Source organism: Polyodon spathula, chromosome 13, assembly GCF_017654505.1.
Source record: "Polyodon spathula isolate WHYD16114869_AA chromosome 13, ASM1765450v1, whole genome shotgun sequence".
Taxonomy (NCBI): domain Eukaryota; kingdom Metazoa; phylum Chordata; class Actinopteri; order Acipenseriformes; family Polyodontidae; genus Polyodon; species Polyodon spathula.
Genome location: NC_054546.1, coordinates 17,506,147 through 17,525,473, shown reverse-complemented (window position 1 = coordinate 17,525,473; position 19,327 = coordinate 17,506,147). Strand labels below are relative to the sequence as shown.

Sequence of the window (19,327 nt, the reverse complement as noted above, 5' to 3'; positions counted from 1 at the left end):
TTGTCTCTCATTGCCCCCTTATTTGTGTTTCACAAGTTTTCTTAACTGTTAGAGGAGACATGTGACTCAACGACATTCATCTGCCCCACGGTGTAAGTGTTAGCAGGGTTTAACTGGGACTGTTCTTTCTTAGTCCAGAAAATAAAGCATGCTGTGCTTTGTAATGGCTCCTATGACAACGGTATCATTTTGATTTAATTCATAAAGCATTTGCCCGGAGTTCTGTATATTGGGGCTATGCAATTGAGACAGGTTGCAGCACCCAATACTAGGAAATGGAAGAACCCTATGAGACATTAGTTAATTCGTGACTGTACAGTATATGTTGTAAGGAGGGGAAATATTTTTTTTAAAAAAAGCAGTAGTAGTATAAATTCATAGTCTGACAGGAAGATGTATTTAGGAATAAGGAACAGGTGCGGGGAGATTTGAGTTTCTGCCCTTTTTCAGTTTCACTCTATGGCACGCTAAGACGATACCGCACAGATGGACGCAGTAATAAACGACTGCCTTCAAAAGTGTAACTGGAATACTTTTCTGTTTCTCTAAATTAAAAAAAAAGTTTCCATTTGTGAAGACTCGAAGCGGTCAACCGTGCACACAGACAGTAAAGTGTTACTTCATTCTGTATTCATTTTAGGATATGACGATTGGTCAGAGCAAGCAGGAAACTACAGTCGTGACTTGTTACTTTATTAATATTGCACTGTACTGCGGAGGCGATGAAAGGGGGCGAGCGATTCCAAAACTGATACTTGAAAAAAGTTATTAATTTGCGAACTTCTTTTTTTTTTTTCAACAGTCAGGAGGCATGTTTGTATTTGTCTATCGGCTGTAAAGCTCGTTTCGGCTTTTTAAAAAATAATTTATGATATCTCAAAAGTATTTGGAAAGGAATAACACTGGTTCTGGTTTTGGTTTAATGCCTCAGATAATGTCAAACCCAGGTAAGCTATGTCTTTTTTTCTATGTTCTTTTTTTTCGTCTTAAATATAACGCAAGTGAACAGAAAAAGCGAACACATAGTAATAAATGTGTTTATTAAATGAAGTAGAACCAGGAAGCGGATAAAATATGAAGGATGTGTAGCATGGCCCTGGTTTACAAAACATAAATTAAAGGTGTATTGTTTAACGTTTAGTTTTGTTTTAGTTCACTTAAGGAGTATTTTGAAATTTTTATTTTTCTATTTGTGACCCTCTTGATATAGTGAACGCTTTGAAGAATTTCTTTGTAATGTTACAGTATGACATGGTGTTTGGGCTTGCAATATACAACAATAACCTTGAAAAATCCCAATTTTCAATTTAAATTTTATACCCCAAATCTAAATAATAATAATAATAATAATAATAATAATAATAATAATAATAATAATAATACCATAACAGGTATGTCAGTGATACATTTCCTGCCATGCTGTAAATACATTTTAATTACCAGTATCACTTAAAAGGTAAATTACCAATCGATACAAGTAACCCCTAAGCTTGACATGCAAACGGTTGGACAGATTCATAATTATACCCCCAGATTCTGATACTCTGTAACTTGAGCTATAGCATGTCCTTACCATCTTTCATCACAAATTAGTAAAGCAATTCTCTACAAAAAAAGACAAATGTAAGTGTTACATGAAAGGTAAAACATAATAAAATATAACATTGAGGGAAGGCCAGTCTGTGATTCAGCAATGCCTGTTCAGTTGATATATATATATATGTATGTAAAGACAGGCACCTCACTTTATCCACAGATTCTCATGCTCTCAATAGCCTGGTCTTAGCCAATGTAATCACATTTGTAAAACTATAAAGTGTTTCATATAAACCTACAGCCTTCACCTAATCCTACTGCCTGAGATAGACAATCCCAGTAATAAACCATTAAACAATGATGTTACATTGATGGCAAAACCTCTCTCTCTCTCTCACACACACACACACACACACACACACACACACACACACACACACACATACCACAAAATACAGTACACTTTTATATAGTACGCTCTTCATGAGGACTATCCCAGGGTGCTTTACAATATTTTTTTTTTTTTTAAAAGCCATTGGCCAATTAATCCACATGTATATACTATTCATTATTGAAACATATTCCTGGTCTGTGGCACAGGAAATTACTTAATATTTAAATCCTGGATGTAATATTAAAGTGGCCTGAAACCCCTTCACTAGATTGGCATAAGGGTAGCAGAATGTCTGCAATCTTGGGGGCGCAGACTCCAAACCTTCCCGAAACTAACACAAGACAAAAGTTATCAGCTAGGCTTAATATTTCTATTACACTTCGAATCTGATAAGAGAATCAATTAGCTGTGCGAAAAATATCTAAGAACGGGGTTTCCGGTGGCAGCTGATGAATGTTCTTGTCAGATCCCAAAAAATTATAAATAGAAGAAAATCTTTGGGTCCCAATCAAATCCTTCGTTGTGCAGCCCTGCTTGCTACATTAGTGTATCACATCGTACAGTCCAGCCTGCTGGATCCATGCACTGTATACTGTATAATGTACATTCCCCAAAGTCACTTTAAGACAGACTCTAGACAGATTGGACTGTATATAGCAATATGTTAGAATATATCTAATTGTAGTGTTAATCTCTATGAATGATCGCATGCTTGAATGTAATGATGAAAGTATTCCAGTCCATACCGTACTGGGATAGATGAATACAAGTGGAACAGCTTGTACAATATTCCCCATTGTGGAAACGTTTAAAGTAGTACTGGGATGAACATTAGGTTTTTTATGTTTTGATATGCTTTTTTCAAAAATTAAAAAAAATATATAATTTTTAATTATCTAAAAAATGTCTACTTAATATTATCTTACAGTAACTCTCATTTAGTAAAGTAAAACTGGCACCTTCATTGAATTATCTGGAAACAAAGACAGAAACACTTCAGTGGAATGTGTTATTTATTTCAGACGTCAATTATTCACAGGTTTCCTTTGCATTGTATCTTTGTAATACTGTAAATTATGTTATAGGAATTAATAAGAACATGTTTGCCTTTAAATAATAAAAAAATTCTAATATTTGTCTGAAAACTAATTTAAAAGTGAGAGAAATACCAAAATATTAAGCTTTTTAATGTAGTAAAACTAAAACCAACCATCAGTGGTTCTGTATTTATGCTTCTGTCCCAGTGCTGTTCAGTAGGTGGTGTGCCTGGCCATAAAACTGTTTTAAAATACTAGTATAGCTTTCAAATAGGGCTGAAACTAGCACACTCCTTTTTATTGTTTTTTTAGAAAAGCAGTCTGCTAGATTATGTTCCTGGCAGATTCAGTGCTGTTTCCCTTCAAGACTAGTTTGGGGAGTACTTAAAAATAATCTTTAAACTGACCTCTAAGCCTTTCTTAATTTTGGTTTAAGACAATGCAACTTCTAATTCTTCTTTTTTTTCATAGCACTAAAGGTCCTATCTGAGGTGTTGATAGTTTATACAAAGGATGCAGCTGAATGGAGCATATACCTGCAGAATGTGCTGGTTTCATGCAAACAGTTTTCCAAGAAGTCAGTCTTGTTATATGAGGTCGAGAGCCATACCCCTGTGGCCCAGCAGGACCTCATTATCTTCCAGAACAGCAGGTGTATCATCCTGTTGCTGTCAGGAGAACTCTTGGATGTTCTTGGCAGCTTTGAGGTCTTGGAGAGCTTTCAGAATGTTCTGCAGCCCCCTAGTAAGATGGTGATGTTGTTTTGTGGAGTGACAGAGACTGAAATGCTATCGGAATGCTTCCAGGACTGGCATCAATGGAAACAGCTCAGTCCAGAAGATGAACCGATGACCTATATTTCAGTGGTTCGACAGGCTGTGTCTGAAGGTAGGTGGCCCTCTTCTTAAGATGTTCTCTTAGTGACGGAGTTGTATATCTATGGACGTTTTGGTTAATTTTGTACATTTGTCAATAGCACAAAACCACCATAAATTTCAGCACAATTTGTACAGATGCAATTCAAGTAATATTCAAATGTATAAATGTGGTGCACTATTTAAGATTAATAGTCTTCAGATACTTTGGTTTTGTTTGAAACCTGATGAAGAAGGCTAGAAAGCTCAATGCTTCTTTTAATGCCAGGTTTTCAGCATAAACCTTTATACATTTACAACCACAAGACAGCAGATTTGTTCGAAATCATCTTTTATGATCTTTTATCTCAAAGAATTGTAAAATGCAAATCATACTAGCAATACAAAAATAAAGACCTGTGACCAATGGCTTGACCTGTAAATAGAAGTTCAGGTTTGTAATTTGCATTATTACTCACGGTAAGACTTTGTCAGTTTGGGGTTCCATTGCCTTGAATTTTATTTTACATATGATGAAAATTATATATATATATATAATATATATATCGCTATATCTATATATATATATATTAAGCTATGCCTATATGATAAACATATATATATATATATAATATATATATTATACTAAAAACATTGTCCGAATGGTTTATAAATACGGTGAGCCACTCTGAAAAAAAACATTAGTTAAGAAAGGCTATAATTAAAAGTGTTTAATGAAATAGATTTAGATGTAGGCAGTCCTGAAGCTAAAACATAAAACAACTTTGTCACCTTGACTACACAGTCTAGCCTAGAAGTGTGTAAATAAACTGTGTTTATAAAGTGCAAGGTACAGCATAGTTTAGAGAAGTGATTTCAAGGTGGAATAGCATTGTGTTGGTATGATTATTTTACAAGAACTCAAATTTTTCTCCCTATTGCAACTTTGTTTTTTTTGTGACACAAACTGCAGCATCAAAATGCATACAAAGCGTTTGACAATATTTTGTAAATAGTAAAAAAGTACCATTAAAAATTAAATACTAGGGGCCTCCAAGTGGCGCATCCAGTATAAGCACTGACGTAGAGTGCAGGATGTGCCCTGTAGTCTGGACGTTGCAAGTTTGAGTCCAGGCTATTCCTTTGTCGACCGAGGACAGGAGCTACCAGGCGGTGGCACATAATTGGTCAGCGACCCCTGAGGTCTGGCTGGGTTCCTGCTGCTTGCTTGTAAGCTGTCCAGGGCTGCATTGTCCTCCGAAGCGGTAGCTCGGGGTGGCTGCATGGTGAGTCCGCAGTGTGTAAAAAAGAGGGTGGCTAACTGCACATGCTTCAGAGGACAGTGTGTGTTCGTCTTCGCCCCTCCCGAGTGCAGGGGTGGTAGCAGTGAGCTGAGCTAAATAAAATAATTGGACACTGCTAAATTGGGGAGAAAACAATAAAAAACGAATTGGCGACTAATAAATAAAAAGAAAAAAGAAAAAAATACTATATTTTCATATTGAAAAATGCGAAATCTACAAAGTGATAGTTAGCATTCTGAGTTCACTGTAATTATCTTGTACTTTGAAAACCTTCTTGAGAACTTTGACTTTTTATGAGTACGGGAGAATTCTTTGCTATGAGGAGTGATTCAGCTGAAGTTGGATATTTGATGACAGTGGTTTAGAAGTAGCCGGAAGGAGAAGCTTCCAAAGGCTATGTTACACTATTCATGACACAAGCATTTTTATGCTGCAAACCTCCGAATATTGGATTGTAAATAAACAAAATGCATTTTAATAATAGCACTTTTAAGTGAAAGTATAAAAAAACAAAAACAATGATGACATAAATTATTAAATGCACATTAGCAATGTTAATGTCAAAACTCAAAGCGTGTCGCAAAGTAAAAACACTTGTCCAACCATGACACAGGACCGTGCTGTTACTGTGGGTAACTGGATCTGAGTCATGTTCTTTTAGTGATATGCAGTCTGTGTGGCTATTGATGGTTGACCCTGAGACAGATCGCTTTAGTTTCAGCAGAAGTGCCTTCTCAATAACTAATAAGTGCACAGTTCTATTTTAGTCAGACTGAGTGGCTCTATTGGGATGTAGTACTTGGAATATTAAACACTGAGAGACTCAGTATGTAATGTCTGCAGTCTGAAAATATATAAAAACACGACAAATAGAATTTGGGGAAGAAGTACAGTCAAGTTAGAATTAGCCAACCATTTTTTAAAATGTGATGACACAGGACCCATTTTGTTTGCACCAGTGTAAATGCGGCCCTTTTTTTTTGTAAGTTATAGTTATAACTTTTTTTGTAAGTTATAGCTAACTGTCCAATGTAAGATTGTAATGCCTGAAGCATTTTACTTCATGTAATTAAGAGCTACTCCCTAGACCCTTTCTTCCTATTTTATAATGTTTTAATTGAAAATAATGGGCCAAACTTTGCAATGAAGGAAACATATAGCCGCAGATCATTTTAAAATGGATACTACACTGACATTTCTATTAAAGATGGCCTTTATAAAAAATACAACCTAACCATAGTGAGTAATCTTATTCTCTATAAATTGTATTTTTAAGTTAAATGTCTTTATTGTTTCTCTTGCAATTAACATTAGGAGCAAATAATTATATCAACACAATACAAATACAATATAAGTGATACAGTTTGATAATACACTTGGAATTGGAAGTGCCATTATGTACAGTACGTCAAGCCTTTGAGGTTTTAATACTGCATATCTGGAAAAATCTTCTGCAGTTGTGATGAAACTTTGTGGTTTTCTGTGCAATAGCTATTCAGAGTATCAGAACGTGGCTGTATCAATGTCACACTTTTTAAACATACTCTACATCTTGTGGATGCATGACACATGTTAGAAGTAGAACAGTAAATTAATTGTAACTCTCGTAACATTTGAGGCCATTGACAAATTATAGTATATAGGTTATATTGCGCTCTCATAGATTGTGTAATGCCTAGAGCAACCAGTGTCTAACTAACATACTGCAGAGGAAAGCTATCCTAAATGAGAGTAAACCGTGGTTGCGTTAACCTGTCCAAGTGCCATTTTGGGTGATGTGTACCTTTATTAGCAGCCTTCTTATTTTTGGCATCTGCAATGACTTGCAAAAAGATTTTAGCAACTTGTTATTTGACACTGTCTTACTTGTATTCACATATAAATTGAGTGTCTTTTTGCACACACTTTGTATGGCTAAAAGGCCATGAAGCAAAGCTTCAACAGACATGATCAACTGTTTATATTCACTTATAATAAATCACCTGTACTTTATGTGCAAAGTTGATTCAATGGTACAGATTACTTGCTTTTTCTCATGTCCATTGTATGTTATATGTTAACTAACCAAATTATTACAGTTGTGAGTTCCCTTAGTTTAATGTGATGGCTAGTGATAAACTGTCAAGGTACCAGATTTCTGAAATAAATAAATAAAATCAACAGGCATTATTTATTTATTTATTTTTCTTTTCTTGTTGTTGTTGTAAATTTAAGAGTTTATTAAAAGTTTTAGCACACTTTGCATAAATGCCTGGATAAATCTGTTTCTTTTTTTGTTTAGGGTGCATTTGTGATATTCAGAATTTTCCTAATACAGTGTATTATTATAGCCTTTTTTAACCAGCATATGTCTTAATGTGATCTCTTTTTTAAAGGAACCCAATTGCGCTACACTGCAGTATCTTTCAAGTCATGTTTATGTGGTATGTGTTTACACTAATGTCAGTAGTTCATTTTTTCTTTGGAGGTTTTAAGTTCCTATTTTAAACATGTGAAGTAAGAACTAACCACATGACTGCTTCCTAGTGACAGAGAATTGAAAATGTTTTTTAATAGCTGAAACCTGAAAACAAAAGCACACACGTAGCATAGGTCTTTCTGCTTGTTATTCTGCGATAAACCAGTATTTTTAAGTAGTCCTTTATGATTTATTTTTTTTAACTGAGTAGGAAGAGGTACCAAGGTACACCCTTAAAGTTTAGATCAAATTTAACAAATATAATGAAACTATTAACTGGTATTAGTATGGAAATAATTTAAAAAATACCACTACAGAACTGACTTTGCATTGCTCAGAATTCTGCTCTTTATTTCTTTCAGCTATTGTGCCTCTCAGGATTTGAAACAAGAAATATTATAATTCAGTACATTGTTTTAAAACACAGTTTTTCTCCAGAGAAAAACAGTACAATATTATCTTGATTTGCAGCTTTCGTTTTTTCTCTAAACAATTACTATAGAGTAAGCTTAGATTGCATTAGAAGCAACCATTTATTTAAAATATCCTTTTATTTCCCTTAAACACCTTGTTGGTTGGCTTAACTTTAACATCACAAACCAATCTGTATTTACCTAGAAGGTGTTTCATTTGTAGTTGTTCTATGTGCGAAAACTAACTTTACATGCAATTTACCATCCAAGATATGTATTGCCATATGGAGGTATTATTATTATTATTATTATTATTATTGTTATTATCCATGGTGAATGATAATTTTACTGTAGACGCTGTTGTTTTACTATCTTACTGTACATGCTGTTGGCGCGAGACCCGAGTATTATAAGATTGATGGTAAAACTGCTGACCTCAATTTTTTAAAACAAACTACCACCAGTACCTGACAACCAAAACACACAACAGCGGCCTGCAGATTTAAACTTTTAACCGTGGAAGTCTGAGAAAAAATTGTAAAAAACAAAGAAACACTGAAGTCAAAGTGAATTGTTAAAAAATAAACGTGTTTACCAGTTTTTAGCAATTGTGTCACCAAAAGCCCTCGATTAGAATTACATACAATTGGGTGTACATTATTATTATTATTATTAGTATTAGTAGTAGTATTAGAAGTAGTAGTAGTAGGAGGAGGAGTGATATTATTGTCTAATGTATTAATGTGCGTGTGTGTATAGAGTGCTCACCCTTTATAATGCTATAGTGAGGAGCCATAGTAAGAAGACCATGCTATTTGTGTTCTGCCTTATAACGAGTATAAAAGGGCTACTGTAGTGGCATTATGGAGCAAACGGGAGCCACAACCCTACCCTGTTATAACCAATTCCACACTAGAACGGGGTGCTTTGTAACGGGTGAGCACTGTATACAGTACCAGTTAAAAGTTTGAGTGCACCTGCTTGAAACCAGGTTTTTCATGATTATCTATGCTTTTAACTGTATAAACGTGTCTATAAACACTTAATATTTAATTATATGATAAGTGCACTTATAGAAGCTGGTAATCATAAGTGAATTGCATAAAAAAATTACATTTTTAAATAAAAATGCAAATCTTGTCAATTTCAATGAAATGGTCACCCAAAGCAAGGGGATTTCAGTCTGAAGCCCAAGTCAGTTAAAAGTCTGAAATGTGTGTAACGCAGTGTTAGAACACTGGCCTAAGTATAAAAGTGTCTTTGTTAGATGTTCTCTGAGTCAACTAGCATGTTACCTAATTAACCTTTTGTCACCAATTATTGTTAACAGGTGAGGGTCCATGATTACTATACGGGGGTCGCATGGCCACTGTAGGGGGGTCGTGTGATCACAAAATACTGTCATACCTTAAAATCCTTAAATAGCATTTGTTATAAAAGTAATATGTTTACTACAAACCCTGTCAGCGACTTAGGTTTGTTTAAATCAGAAGTACCTTATACTATTTAATCAGAAAAAAGCTTTAAAAATAATAATAATAAATAGAAAACATATCAGTCAGTGTTTTGTTTTGTTTTTCTGTTTGTTTTCTTACTAAGCCGCACGCATTGTGACACAGACTAGTATAGTTACAAGTAAAATGTAGAAAAAGTTTGCCAGTTGCCTTTGGTTCGGTAGATTAATTGCAATAATTTCTTTACTTGTTTTTTTCCAAACTAACATGTAAAAGTGTGGCTGTTTTGTTTAATATGAACAAAATATGAACTCACCGCGGGGTGGGTTGGTAACATGATGAAACATTTCCAAAGGGGGTCTCAGCAAAAAAAGTTTGAGAACCACTGGGCTAGAAGATTATACTTAACCTTTGAGCCATATTTCACTCCTGTGCACCCCGAGACCACTTTCAAAAACAGAATGTCTCATTTTCAATCACTCGACAACACCCGCAATTCATGCTTTTAGGCACTTTTAACAAATCTGTCAAGCGAGCGAGACTAATAATCTTCTACTGACAGCGACTAAGAAAAAAAAGCATACCCCACTGAAATACCTTTTCCTTAAAAATATGTTATTTTTTGCAGTTCATTATCTACCTAGTTTAATTCACCGATCCTGAATTATCAAAAATAAAATTATATTTAAGATTCTTTAATATTAACTTAATTTACAATATTATTAGTAATTAAATTCACTTGCAGTTCACACACACACACACACACACACACACACACACACACACACACACACACACACACACACACACACATATATATATATATATGATCATATCAACTGTATGATACATAGTAACATTATATGTATTATATATAATACATTACAGTGTATAGGTTTGTTTGCATGGATACAGTTGCATGCTTTATGGGAGAGGCAGTATGTATTTTATAATATTTGCACAATAATGTACCAATGGTTTGGCTTTCATGATAATAATGCTACCGTGTACCATGTTATTTTAGAAATGCATTTAAATGCAGCACTAATACAAATCTAATTCAAACACTGCCTTTACAAAAAATAATAATAATAGTTAAACGCGCTATAGGAAGTGGGCGTCTAAAACATTGTACAACTTTAAGGGATTGATTAATTGTCTTCTCACTCTAAAAAGCTGTATAATTGACCAAAACAAATTATTTTACCTGGCACATCTTTACTTTCAGCTGATTAATGACTAATAACTATCAAAATAATTGTTCCGTTAAAAGAAAATGTGCCACTCATGTTATCCACTGATGTGGAATAACAAAAATGTACCACACACTAGATATATCCTCCCTTGTGGTATAAAATAATATTTATTAATAATTAGTATCGCTTTTATTTGTATTAGTCTAATGTTAGTGTAAGAAGCTATCATTAAACAAATAACAGTCTCAAACCACATCAGACGCTGCCTGTGCTGTAAGACATGCATGTGCTCATTCAATGAAAGAGAAAACATTTTATATTGAATTCACAGCAATGCATATACAGTGCAGGTTTAGATGATCATTTTTTGTTGTCAGGTTATATACTGTAGTGTTTATCACAAGAGCATTGCTAACAATGCCACTGAAGAGCTTCTCTGTTTACAACAGGCAATGCAAGTGTAAATATATAACTTGATAGAAAGACAGCAACCTATCCTATATCATTCAAATACTGGCTCTATGTTCTGTTTTTTTGTCATAGAGTGTGAATTTAGATGCCATTGTAGTTAGAAATGTGGAAACGTTAATATACAGCACTACTGATACCCACCATGGTGCACAGGGGTTATTTACAAGTATTATTTCTTGGAGGGTGTAGCATCACCAATGCAGTAATGTGGTAGAGCCTTGCTACACTTTAATACAGAGCACTCCTGACAACCATAAGTCAAAAGGGATCTGTAGGGTCAATTCCATGTTGCAAGCTCCTTGTCATATTTCATTTGTTTAGCAAATTCTCAAACAAACCCCTCGGCTGCCCTTGAGTGCATTGCACTTGTAGAACAGTTTGCTTTTCTGTGGCCGCTCCTTTGTTTAGTGCTCAGTACTCAAGGCACACAGGTGCCCTCTGTTTTCAGTTACGTTACAAAAAGGAGAACTCCCACTGAAAGGTAAGCGATAAGAACGTAGACAGAAGCTCAAAGACTTGCTAATACTGTATACTTATAGTTAGGCATGCACACAGCAGACCATGTCACCCTCACACTAGCTGTACTAATAAACTTGTCAATGACATTGAGAAAGACTTCTAGTTGAAACCTTTCTTTTAGTGTTTCTAAATTCACTGTTATTGAATGGAGTGAAATGACTTCCAGATAGCCACCAAATCACTACTTGAGTAATTCTATGGACCTCATGCACTAAACAGCGGTAACCAGTTTACCATGCAGTAAGCCCGTTACTGTGTGCTTTGTACACCTGCTATATTCACTAACCAGCGGCAAATGGTGTTGCACGCGAAATGAATCGCTTGGAGAAAGATACCGTGTGAGAGTCATTTACATAGAATTAATAATGGTAATCCATGGAAATGTATTCATATTCTCTCCTCTAATACTGTGAGGGAGGGACTTGATAAAAAAAAAAAAAAAAAACATATTTACTTCAGGGTAAGGGTAAGGGTAATAATGTACAGAATTATATGATTCTGAAACTGCAAACTTGAACTGTATTACATAATCATTTCCAGTATGGGTTTCTATTACCATGCAGTATTTCAGGTAATTTAACATTTTAGTATTGTTGATCTGTCTAAAGCCACATTTAAAGGTACATTAAGCTCTCATCCCTCTATTCCCTAGGGTAAGCGTGTTAATATGTGAGAAATCTCTTTCAGGAACTCTGGTGAGATAGGCGGAATGTTTTTGGCTTTGATCATTATTTACTATGCTAAGTATTTCAGCAACAATGTATTTTACTTAACCAATTCTAAAAGTTGAATTTGGAATTGATATGGTCTTAGAAACTACCACTGGAGGCTTGTTGGAACACAGTTGTATCACAACATTGGTTCTCTAGATAAAGGTTTAACAGAAAAGCAGACAGGCAGCTCCCATAGAACAATGTGTGATTATCCCCCTTTCAAGTTGTTGTTTTTGAAACAGATATGCAGAACCAGACAAACAGTAATCTGTTTCCCTTTACAGTACAAAGCATGATTGTACTGTATTTGGAATCCGAGAAGCTATTTGTTAATGCTATGTGAACAAAAAAAAGGAACCGTTTTTAAACCAAATGAAACTGAATGAAAATATTTACCCTGGAGTGTCCAGTCTACAGCTGTACCAGCAATATACAATAAAATCAGAACAAATGTGTACTATGTGCATGGCAAAACACAGAACAGTCTAGTATAGTATATTACAAGTCACAGTTAAGCAAGTCTAAAATAATGCAAACTGAAGCTGCCTATAATAAGAATCTTTGCTGTTAGCCATGGTTAGCCATCCTGTTTGTCAGGCAGAGAAGTGTTGCCAGGACATCGACATATTGTATAATGACTCTAAATTTGTAAATGTTATACATATTATCTTTAGTGCTTAAGAAGGAGTGTTACTGCCATTTCTACAGTATTTCATCACGTGGAGATCTTTCACAGTAAAAAAAATTCAGTTGCATAGAGATAAGTTAACACTCATAAAAGGAAGTCCTGACATTCAGGATATGTGTTGTTACTGGCAGTTAACTGCACTAAACATTTCCAGAAAACTGTTCACAGGCACTGTTACTGTTGAGCCAGGATTTTAGAAGTTCTTTTTTATCAAGGCCAAAATTCTGATGATTAGCAACTACAACAACACAATAATAAAACATGTCTTTGTAACATTTTGGATTAAAAAAAAAAAAAGTTGTCTGGTAATATAGTGATCTGTGACTTTGCTGTTCACATGCATGGTGTAGTTTATCACATGCAAGCAGACACATAGGAGACAGGCAAGTTGCACAGCCAGTGTATTGGTGCATGACTTTATATTTGTTACATTCACATTGAACACTGCTCAATCGACTGCAATCTATTGTACAAGGCTCAGTGTCTTGTGAGCTTAATAATGTGTACAGTGTAAAAATAAACAAAAGATCATCATACTGTATAACAGGATATTTTTGGCTGGTAATAAATTCAGCGGATTTGCTACCTTAGTGGATTTTGACGTTTTTTGAATTGCCATTTCTCACTAGCGTGTTCACAAACACAAGTGCCACCCAGTTTTGCATTTATGCTTTTAATTTAAAAAAAACATTAAAATATATATATTTAGTTAATGAAATCTGTCTGCTAAAACAGTATCGCATTCACAGTAAGCTGTTATATCGCCAACAGTGTCACTGCATTAACTTGGAGAACAACAAGAAGGCCTTCTAAAAATGTACAGTATTTATCATTCTTACATGGCCCTTAATGGCTGTTGCTTAATTAACCCAATCAAAACCGCCAATAAAGCTAAAATAAATTCCCTGTCAAAATTTCCGGTTATACGGTAACCATGCTCATAGAGGAACATGCTACACAGTGTAAAACTAAGCTGCCCCTGGACCCCTGCTTCATCTGTGTGTATCCAGACCATGCCAAACCTTTAGATAAGTCCAATATTTAAATGTTTTATAAATCACTGATAAAATCGATTGTTTTTTGCTTGTTTTCTATTGATAAAATAAACATAGAGCTTTGTTATAATTGCACTTGCACTTGCACACATTGTCCAGTTGGTGGTTGAAAGACGCACCCAGAGCATCCAGCACAACGCAGAGCCCTAATGCTTAAAGTGTTACAGAGCACCCTGAAATGCATTACTTTATCCTGGTTTTCCAAGAGGAGTGATTTTTTTTCAAGCGGAATAAAGTATGGTAGAAACTCAGTATTGTTATATACAGTTGTTGTCATAAATAGTGTGTTCATGAAGTGTGTGTGGCATACAGTACAAGACACGAAACTCAGGCTCTGGTTTTGAGCTTATATACAATACTGTAAACTAAATGGACTACCGGGGATTCATTGGGAACCCAACGTGTACTTCCTTCCTTCTCTACTTTTTTGTTTTACTATTTAAGTCACAAAACTGTTGAATCTTTTAGATATCAAATAGTATGTTCCAGCAATATACCTTATGTCAAGACATCCTCTGTAGACAAACTCATTGATCAAGTCTCTCAACAGACATCCAGATTTATTTCTTAACTGTCATACTGGAATGAGACCACAATTCTCACTTGAAACCCTGGCCTTCAAAAGCCAGAAAGACTAGTTTGCCGGCTGTGTCATCTGCAGGAGCCTTTTTGACATCACGCTGTTATCAGCGGTTAAGAATAAAAGGAGGAAAACTAAAATGATCTTTATGGACAAGTCTAGGCACTGATATCTCATCCCACATACTCATTTGTTGTTGTATAAAATAAATAAGCATTACAAAAATGTGAAGAAAATATGTATTATTATTATTATTATTATTATTATTATTATTATTATTATTATTATTATTATTTCTCTTATCCAATTGTGAAGAGACTTACTGAGACCATACTTACACGCAAGTTATTGTTGGGGATGTATGACATTTACAGTATCTGTATGTGTATGTCAAACTTAAGTATGTGAATAAGGTGTTTGTAGGTAAGAACACAAGAAAAAGATCAGAACATTTACGAACAAGAGAAGGCTATTCGGATCATTGTCGGGTTCCTAGTAGTTCTTGATGTCAAAGCTTTATCAAGTTGGATCTTACAGTGTAACACCTTAGTGAAAGTAAAATGTATGTACAGTAGAGAAAGTTTATTTCTGTTTTTAGACAGATACAGTATGTCCACACTAGAAACAGATTCTTATTTTTAAGAATAAGAACAACTACAACCCATTAACATGTAAATAACCAAGCAATAATCTTGTGTACAAATACAGAAACATAGTATAAAAGTTTTCTGGGGTCACCAAAGTGGTTGAAAATAGAGAATAATGATCGAATGACCAATACATACGTAATTGAACAGGAATCGGTCCATTTTATGGTATAATTACAATTACAACTACATACTGTAGATGTGCTGAACTTCAACTACAATGAACTTTTAATTGCAATTAATTACGCAGATCACATTTATTATTGTAATTGGCCCCAGGTCTGCCAGGTGTTTTATACCAGTACCAGTGATCTCCCTGTTTGCTTTGTTGCGAAGGCCCAGGCTGCTGTGTTACTGAAGTGCTCTCTGTTCTCTCATGAGACTCAGGTTGTGACAGTGTGACTGACAGCGAGGCGGAGGCAGAGGACGAGGCTGTGCACACTAAGCTGGTGTGTTCCACAGAGACCCGTCAGCATGAGGACTCCCAGCCAGGCAGATCGGTCCACGGGAACTGCATCGCCATTCAGCCAAACAGAATACAATGTGGGGTAAGCACCAGCCATCACTCTGGACAGTACACCTGCCAGGTAGCAACTGATCTGAGGTTGGGTACCTAGGTTAAAGAAGAACAGTTTGCTTGTTGTTCTTTCATGCAGTCACTTCTAAGGTCATTTTACCTCAAATGTATTTTGGGTCAAAACATGTCAGTCATTGAAGCAGCTGGTTGGTTAATTTCAAGTAATGGTGGACCTGCAAGACTACTTAAAAGAAAAGCTTGTAAACTGAGCTTTTATTCTTTTAATCTACTGTAGTACCAGATCAATTTTTTTAATGAAAATACATATTTGCAATAAAATGGTCTTCTTTCAAAACTGCACATTTGAGTCCTTATAGTGATTTATTTTGCTAGCTATAATCTTTAAGTTAACTGCCAGTATAGCGGGATAGTCTGTCTATAGTGACCACCATAATGCATCTCAGTGTATTTAATGTTCAATTATATCAAAACCACCTTCCTACAAAGACATTATTTAAATGGTCCCTTGGGCATTTTAGGCATGGTAGAGTGGTTACTGTTTGTGTGCAAACATGCTTTTCTTAAACCTTTTGTTGAAAATAAATACATATTTGTTTATATTCTGTGTTGCCACGGAAATATAATGCTATGTATATTGAAAAAATATATCCTTTTAATCTTCATGTTTTCTCTCTGTGAAAATGTCTTGTGACCAATTATTAAATATGCAAAAACACTAGCATACTGCACTCATTTACGCTGGTCTTATGTTTTCCCACTCAGCATATCCTCTTCGGTTAGGATTTTTTATTACAATTTGTAGAAATTTTAAAACAGTTTGTGTGAAATCTTTGAAAAGTTGCCCTGCCAAAACATGTATGTATAATAAAATAGATACATAGATAGGAAACTTAACATGGTACATTATACACACAGTGACTGACGGAGATATATTTGCTTCTGACAGTAAAATGTGTGTATTTTTTCTCAACAATGTTTGACGCCATTAAGTATGTATAAATCATGCTAATGTAAGATAAAGCAACCCCAGTAGATCTCACTGATACCCCTTTGAGGCAATATTTGTGGTGGCAGGGATCAGCATCAGTATTAATTTGGCTTTGGTTTATTGAATGTACTCTCATAGGTTTGAAGCACATGTACTACATAAAGGTTATGCTTCTTGTGGGCATATTAACACATGCCAGAGTGTCACACAAGGAGAGTGGTGACTTGATTATAATATAGTTAAGTGAAAGAGTGTTAGGTCTTGTCAGTGGTGCAGTTCCAGCTTGGGGATCTGTCACGACACCACTGCAATCCTCTTGTCAACTGATGATCAACAAATAACCTGCGTTCCCACTGTCAGGCCAATTACCTTTCACAATCCCAATAGAGAAGTTATCAAGCAACTGAACCCTTGAGACGCCCAGCCTGGGAAGTGTCTGCCTAGACTCACTGGGCACCTGAGCTGGGCCGCAAGACTGCAAAGACCAATGCAGCGCCCCCTGTCGGTCAACATGGCATGAGTGGAACTTGAACTTGCACCGTTCACTCCAAGCTGTATATTTACAGTAAAGATCTTTCAGCTGAAGTATGAATTACTAACACACACCTGAATGTTTCCTCTGTGTTCCCAAATGAGTTTTTTATGTTCAACCTGTTTGCAGCAGGATGGCAAATTCATGTTTAAACACCATCTGCACCTTATCAGTACATTTCCTCTTTTTGCCAGTTTCTGTTCCTTATTTGCCAGTTATTAAACCATTTACCAGAGTGGTAAAGCTGATCATTTTGAATATTCTCTGAGATGTCAGTCTTTTCATGGTTTTGTTACAAGGGAGCAGGTGGGATGTTCAGAGATTGATTTTTTAAATCAATAATGGGTTAGGAGTAGTTGTAGTAATAATAATGAACGTGATGATAAAATAATAATAAGCTCTTTACAGCAGTACAATAATAATCAACCTTGTTTTGTGGAGTGCAGTTTATTTCTTTCAAAGTAAACAGTCAAAGTTAAAATACCTGTGTATTTATTTAATATGTTAGCTGGCAGGGAGTACCTACATCCTCAGACAGTGTGATCATTTCTTTACATGCTACGTTGTATTGTAATCATTTGTATCGTGATACCAAAAGCACAACATAGCTCATTGTAGTTCACCATAAGGTTCTTGAGTGAAGAATAAGTGTGTTCTATAGTTGTTATGAATACATTACATATGTATGTAATTGTTGTAATTGCATCTTTTAATCTTGGTCAGAAAATTAGATTTTATTATGCATCATTGTGAACAAGCTGGCTTTAGTTGTGACGTCAAACCAGAAAGGAACACACAACACTGCAAGGTAAATGGTGAATGAAACACGCTGTTGCACGTATTAATAAACATACAGAAAATAAAAGGTTGAACAAAACACAAACACTGTTGCAAAATAAATGGCGCATGGGCCAAAACAAATAGATGGTGGACGAACAGAACACAAGTACCATGCTGGCACTTACAGCATGCAATAGCAATTGTAATTGTAATAAATCTCCTCTCTCTCACCCGTTCTCCACACACCGAACACTCTACCCCGAGTGAGTGAAAACATGCTGCTTTTATGCAGCTGTACCCTCGATTGCTAATCAGTCATTCAATTGGAGTCGCAGTACAACTGCACATGAATTAATAAAGTGCAATTAAAACAAAGAGAAGGAAAAGTAAATTGATTTCATTCACCGTGTTTGTCTGATCGTCCGCTGTTTGTTAGAGTCTGTTTCGTTTAGTGTTAATTCATTTTATTTGTCTATTTATTTTGGCCTCAAGTGCCGTGTCCTGTTTTGGTGTGCTGTTTTTCTGTTTAAATCTTTTATTTTGTTTATTAAATGCTGAGCACAACTCAGCTTCACCAAAAATCCACATCTCTGTCTGTCCTGTGTTATTGTTCCGGGTCTGACGTCACCACTCAGCCAAACGTGTGACAGACCGTCACATGTATCGTGATCCATACCACTTTGCAACCTGCATAGTGCAATGCGCATCATATTGTGAGACGAGTGGATTGCCACGCCCCTTATTTCAATTCTAATACATCTTGTGGTCTCAGGGGCAATGCCACTGCCAGGCAGAAGCAGTTCATAAATGTCAGGAGGAAACAACATCTTCGACAAAGGTCTGATATGTATCAGACATTAGAAAACATGAAAGATTCCATCAATAACAGTAAAAATGATGCAAATAGTTAGACAGGATGAGTATTCAGAGCTGTATACCACCCAGGAAACCTCTTGTTGCTGCATAGCGAACACCAGTTTACATTCAGTGGTTCAAAGACAGCAGATAGTTGACTTTGGATGACCAGAAAAAAATGTGGTCAGACAAATCAGTGTTTATACCACAGACAGCTCTCAAAGTACTTCAAAGCCAAGACATCTACCTAAAGTTGTGTGTCCTGGTTGGAAACAGCTTAATGTATTTCTTTCTTTCTAGTTCCGATGTTCTTGT

At 35.5% G+C, this 19,327-nt stretch overlaps 1 protein-coding gene across 5 annotated transcripts in view; it reads left to right on the top strand.

The window, feature by feature from the left end:
- Nucleotides 1-456: 456 nt before the first annotated feature.
- LOC121325834 (phosphoinositide 3-kinase adapter protein 1-like) overlaps nucleotides 457-19,327 on the top strand; it is a 44,391-nt gene continuing 25,520 nt past the window's right edge. For 3 of the 5 annotated variants that reach the window (XM_041268924.1, XM_041268923.1, XM_041268921.1), the window contains exons 1-3: nucleotides 460-947; nucleotides 3,439-3,855; nucleotides 15,701-15,867. In XM_041268924.1, the coding sequence (XP_041124858.1) occupies nucleotides 869-947; nucleotides 3,439-3,855; nucleotides 15,701-15,867 (663 nt within the window). In that variant the 5' untranslated portion in view covers nucleotides 460-868. Of the gene's footprint in view, nucleotides 948-3,438; nucleotides 3,856-15,700; nucleotides 15,868-19,327 lie in introns of all 5 variants that reach the window. The other 2 variants (XM_041268925.1, XM_041268922.1) reach the window with 2 other exon arrangements.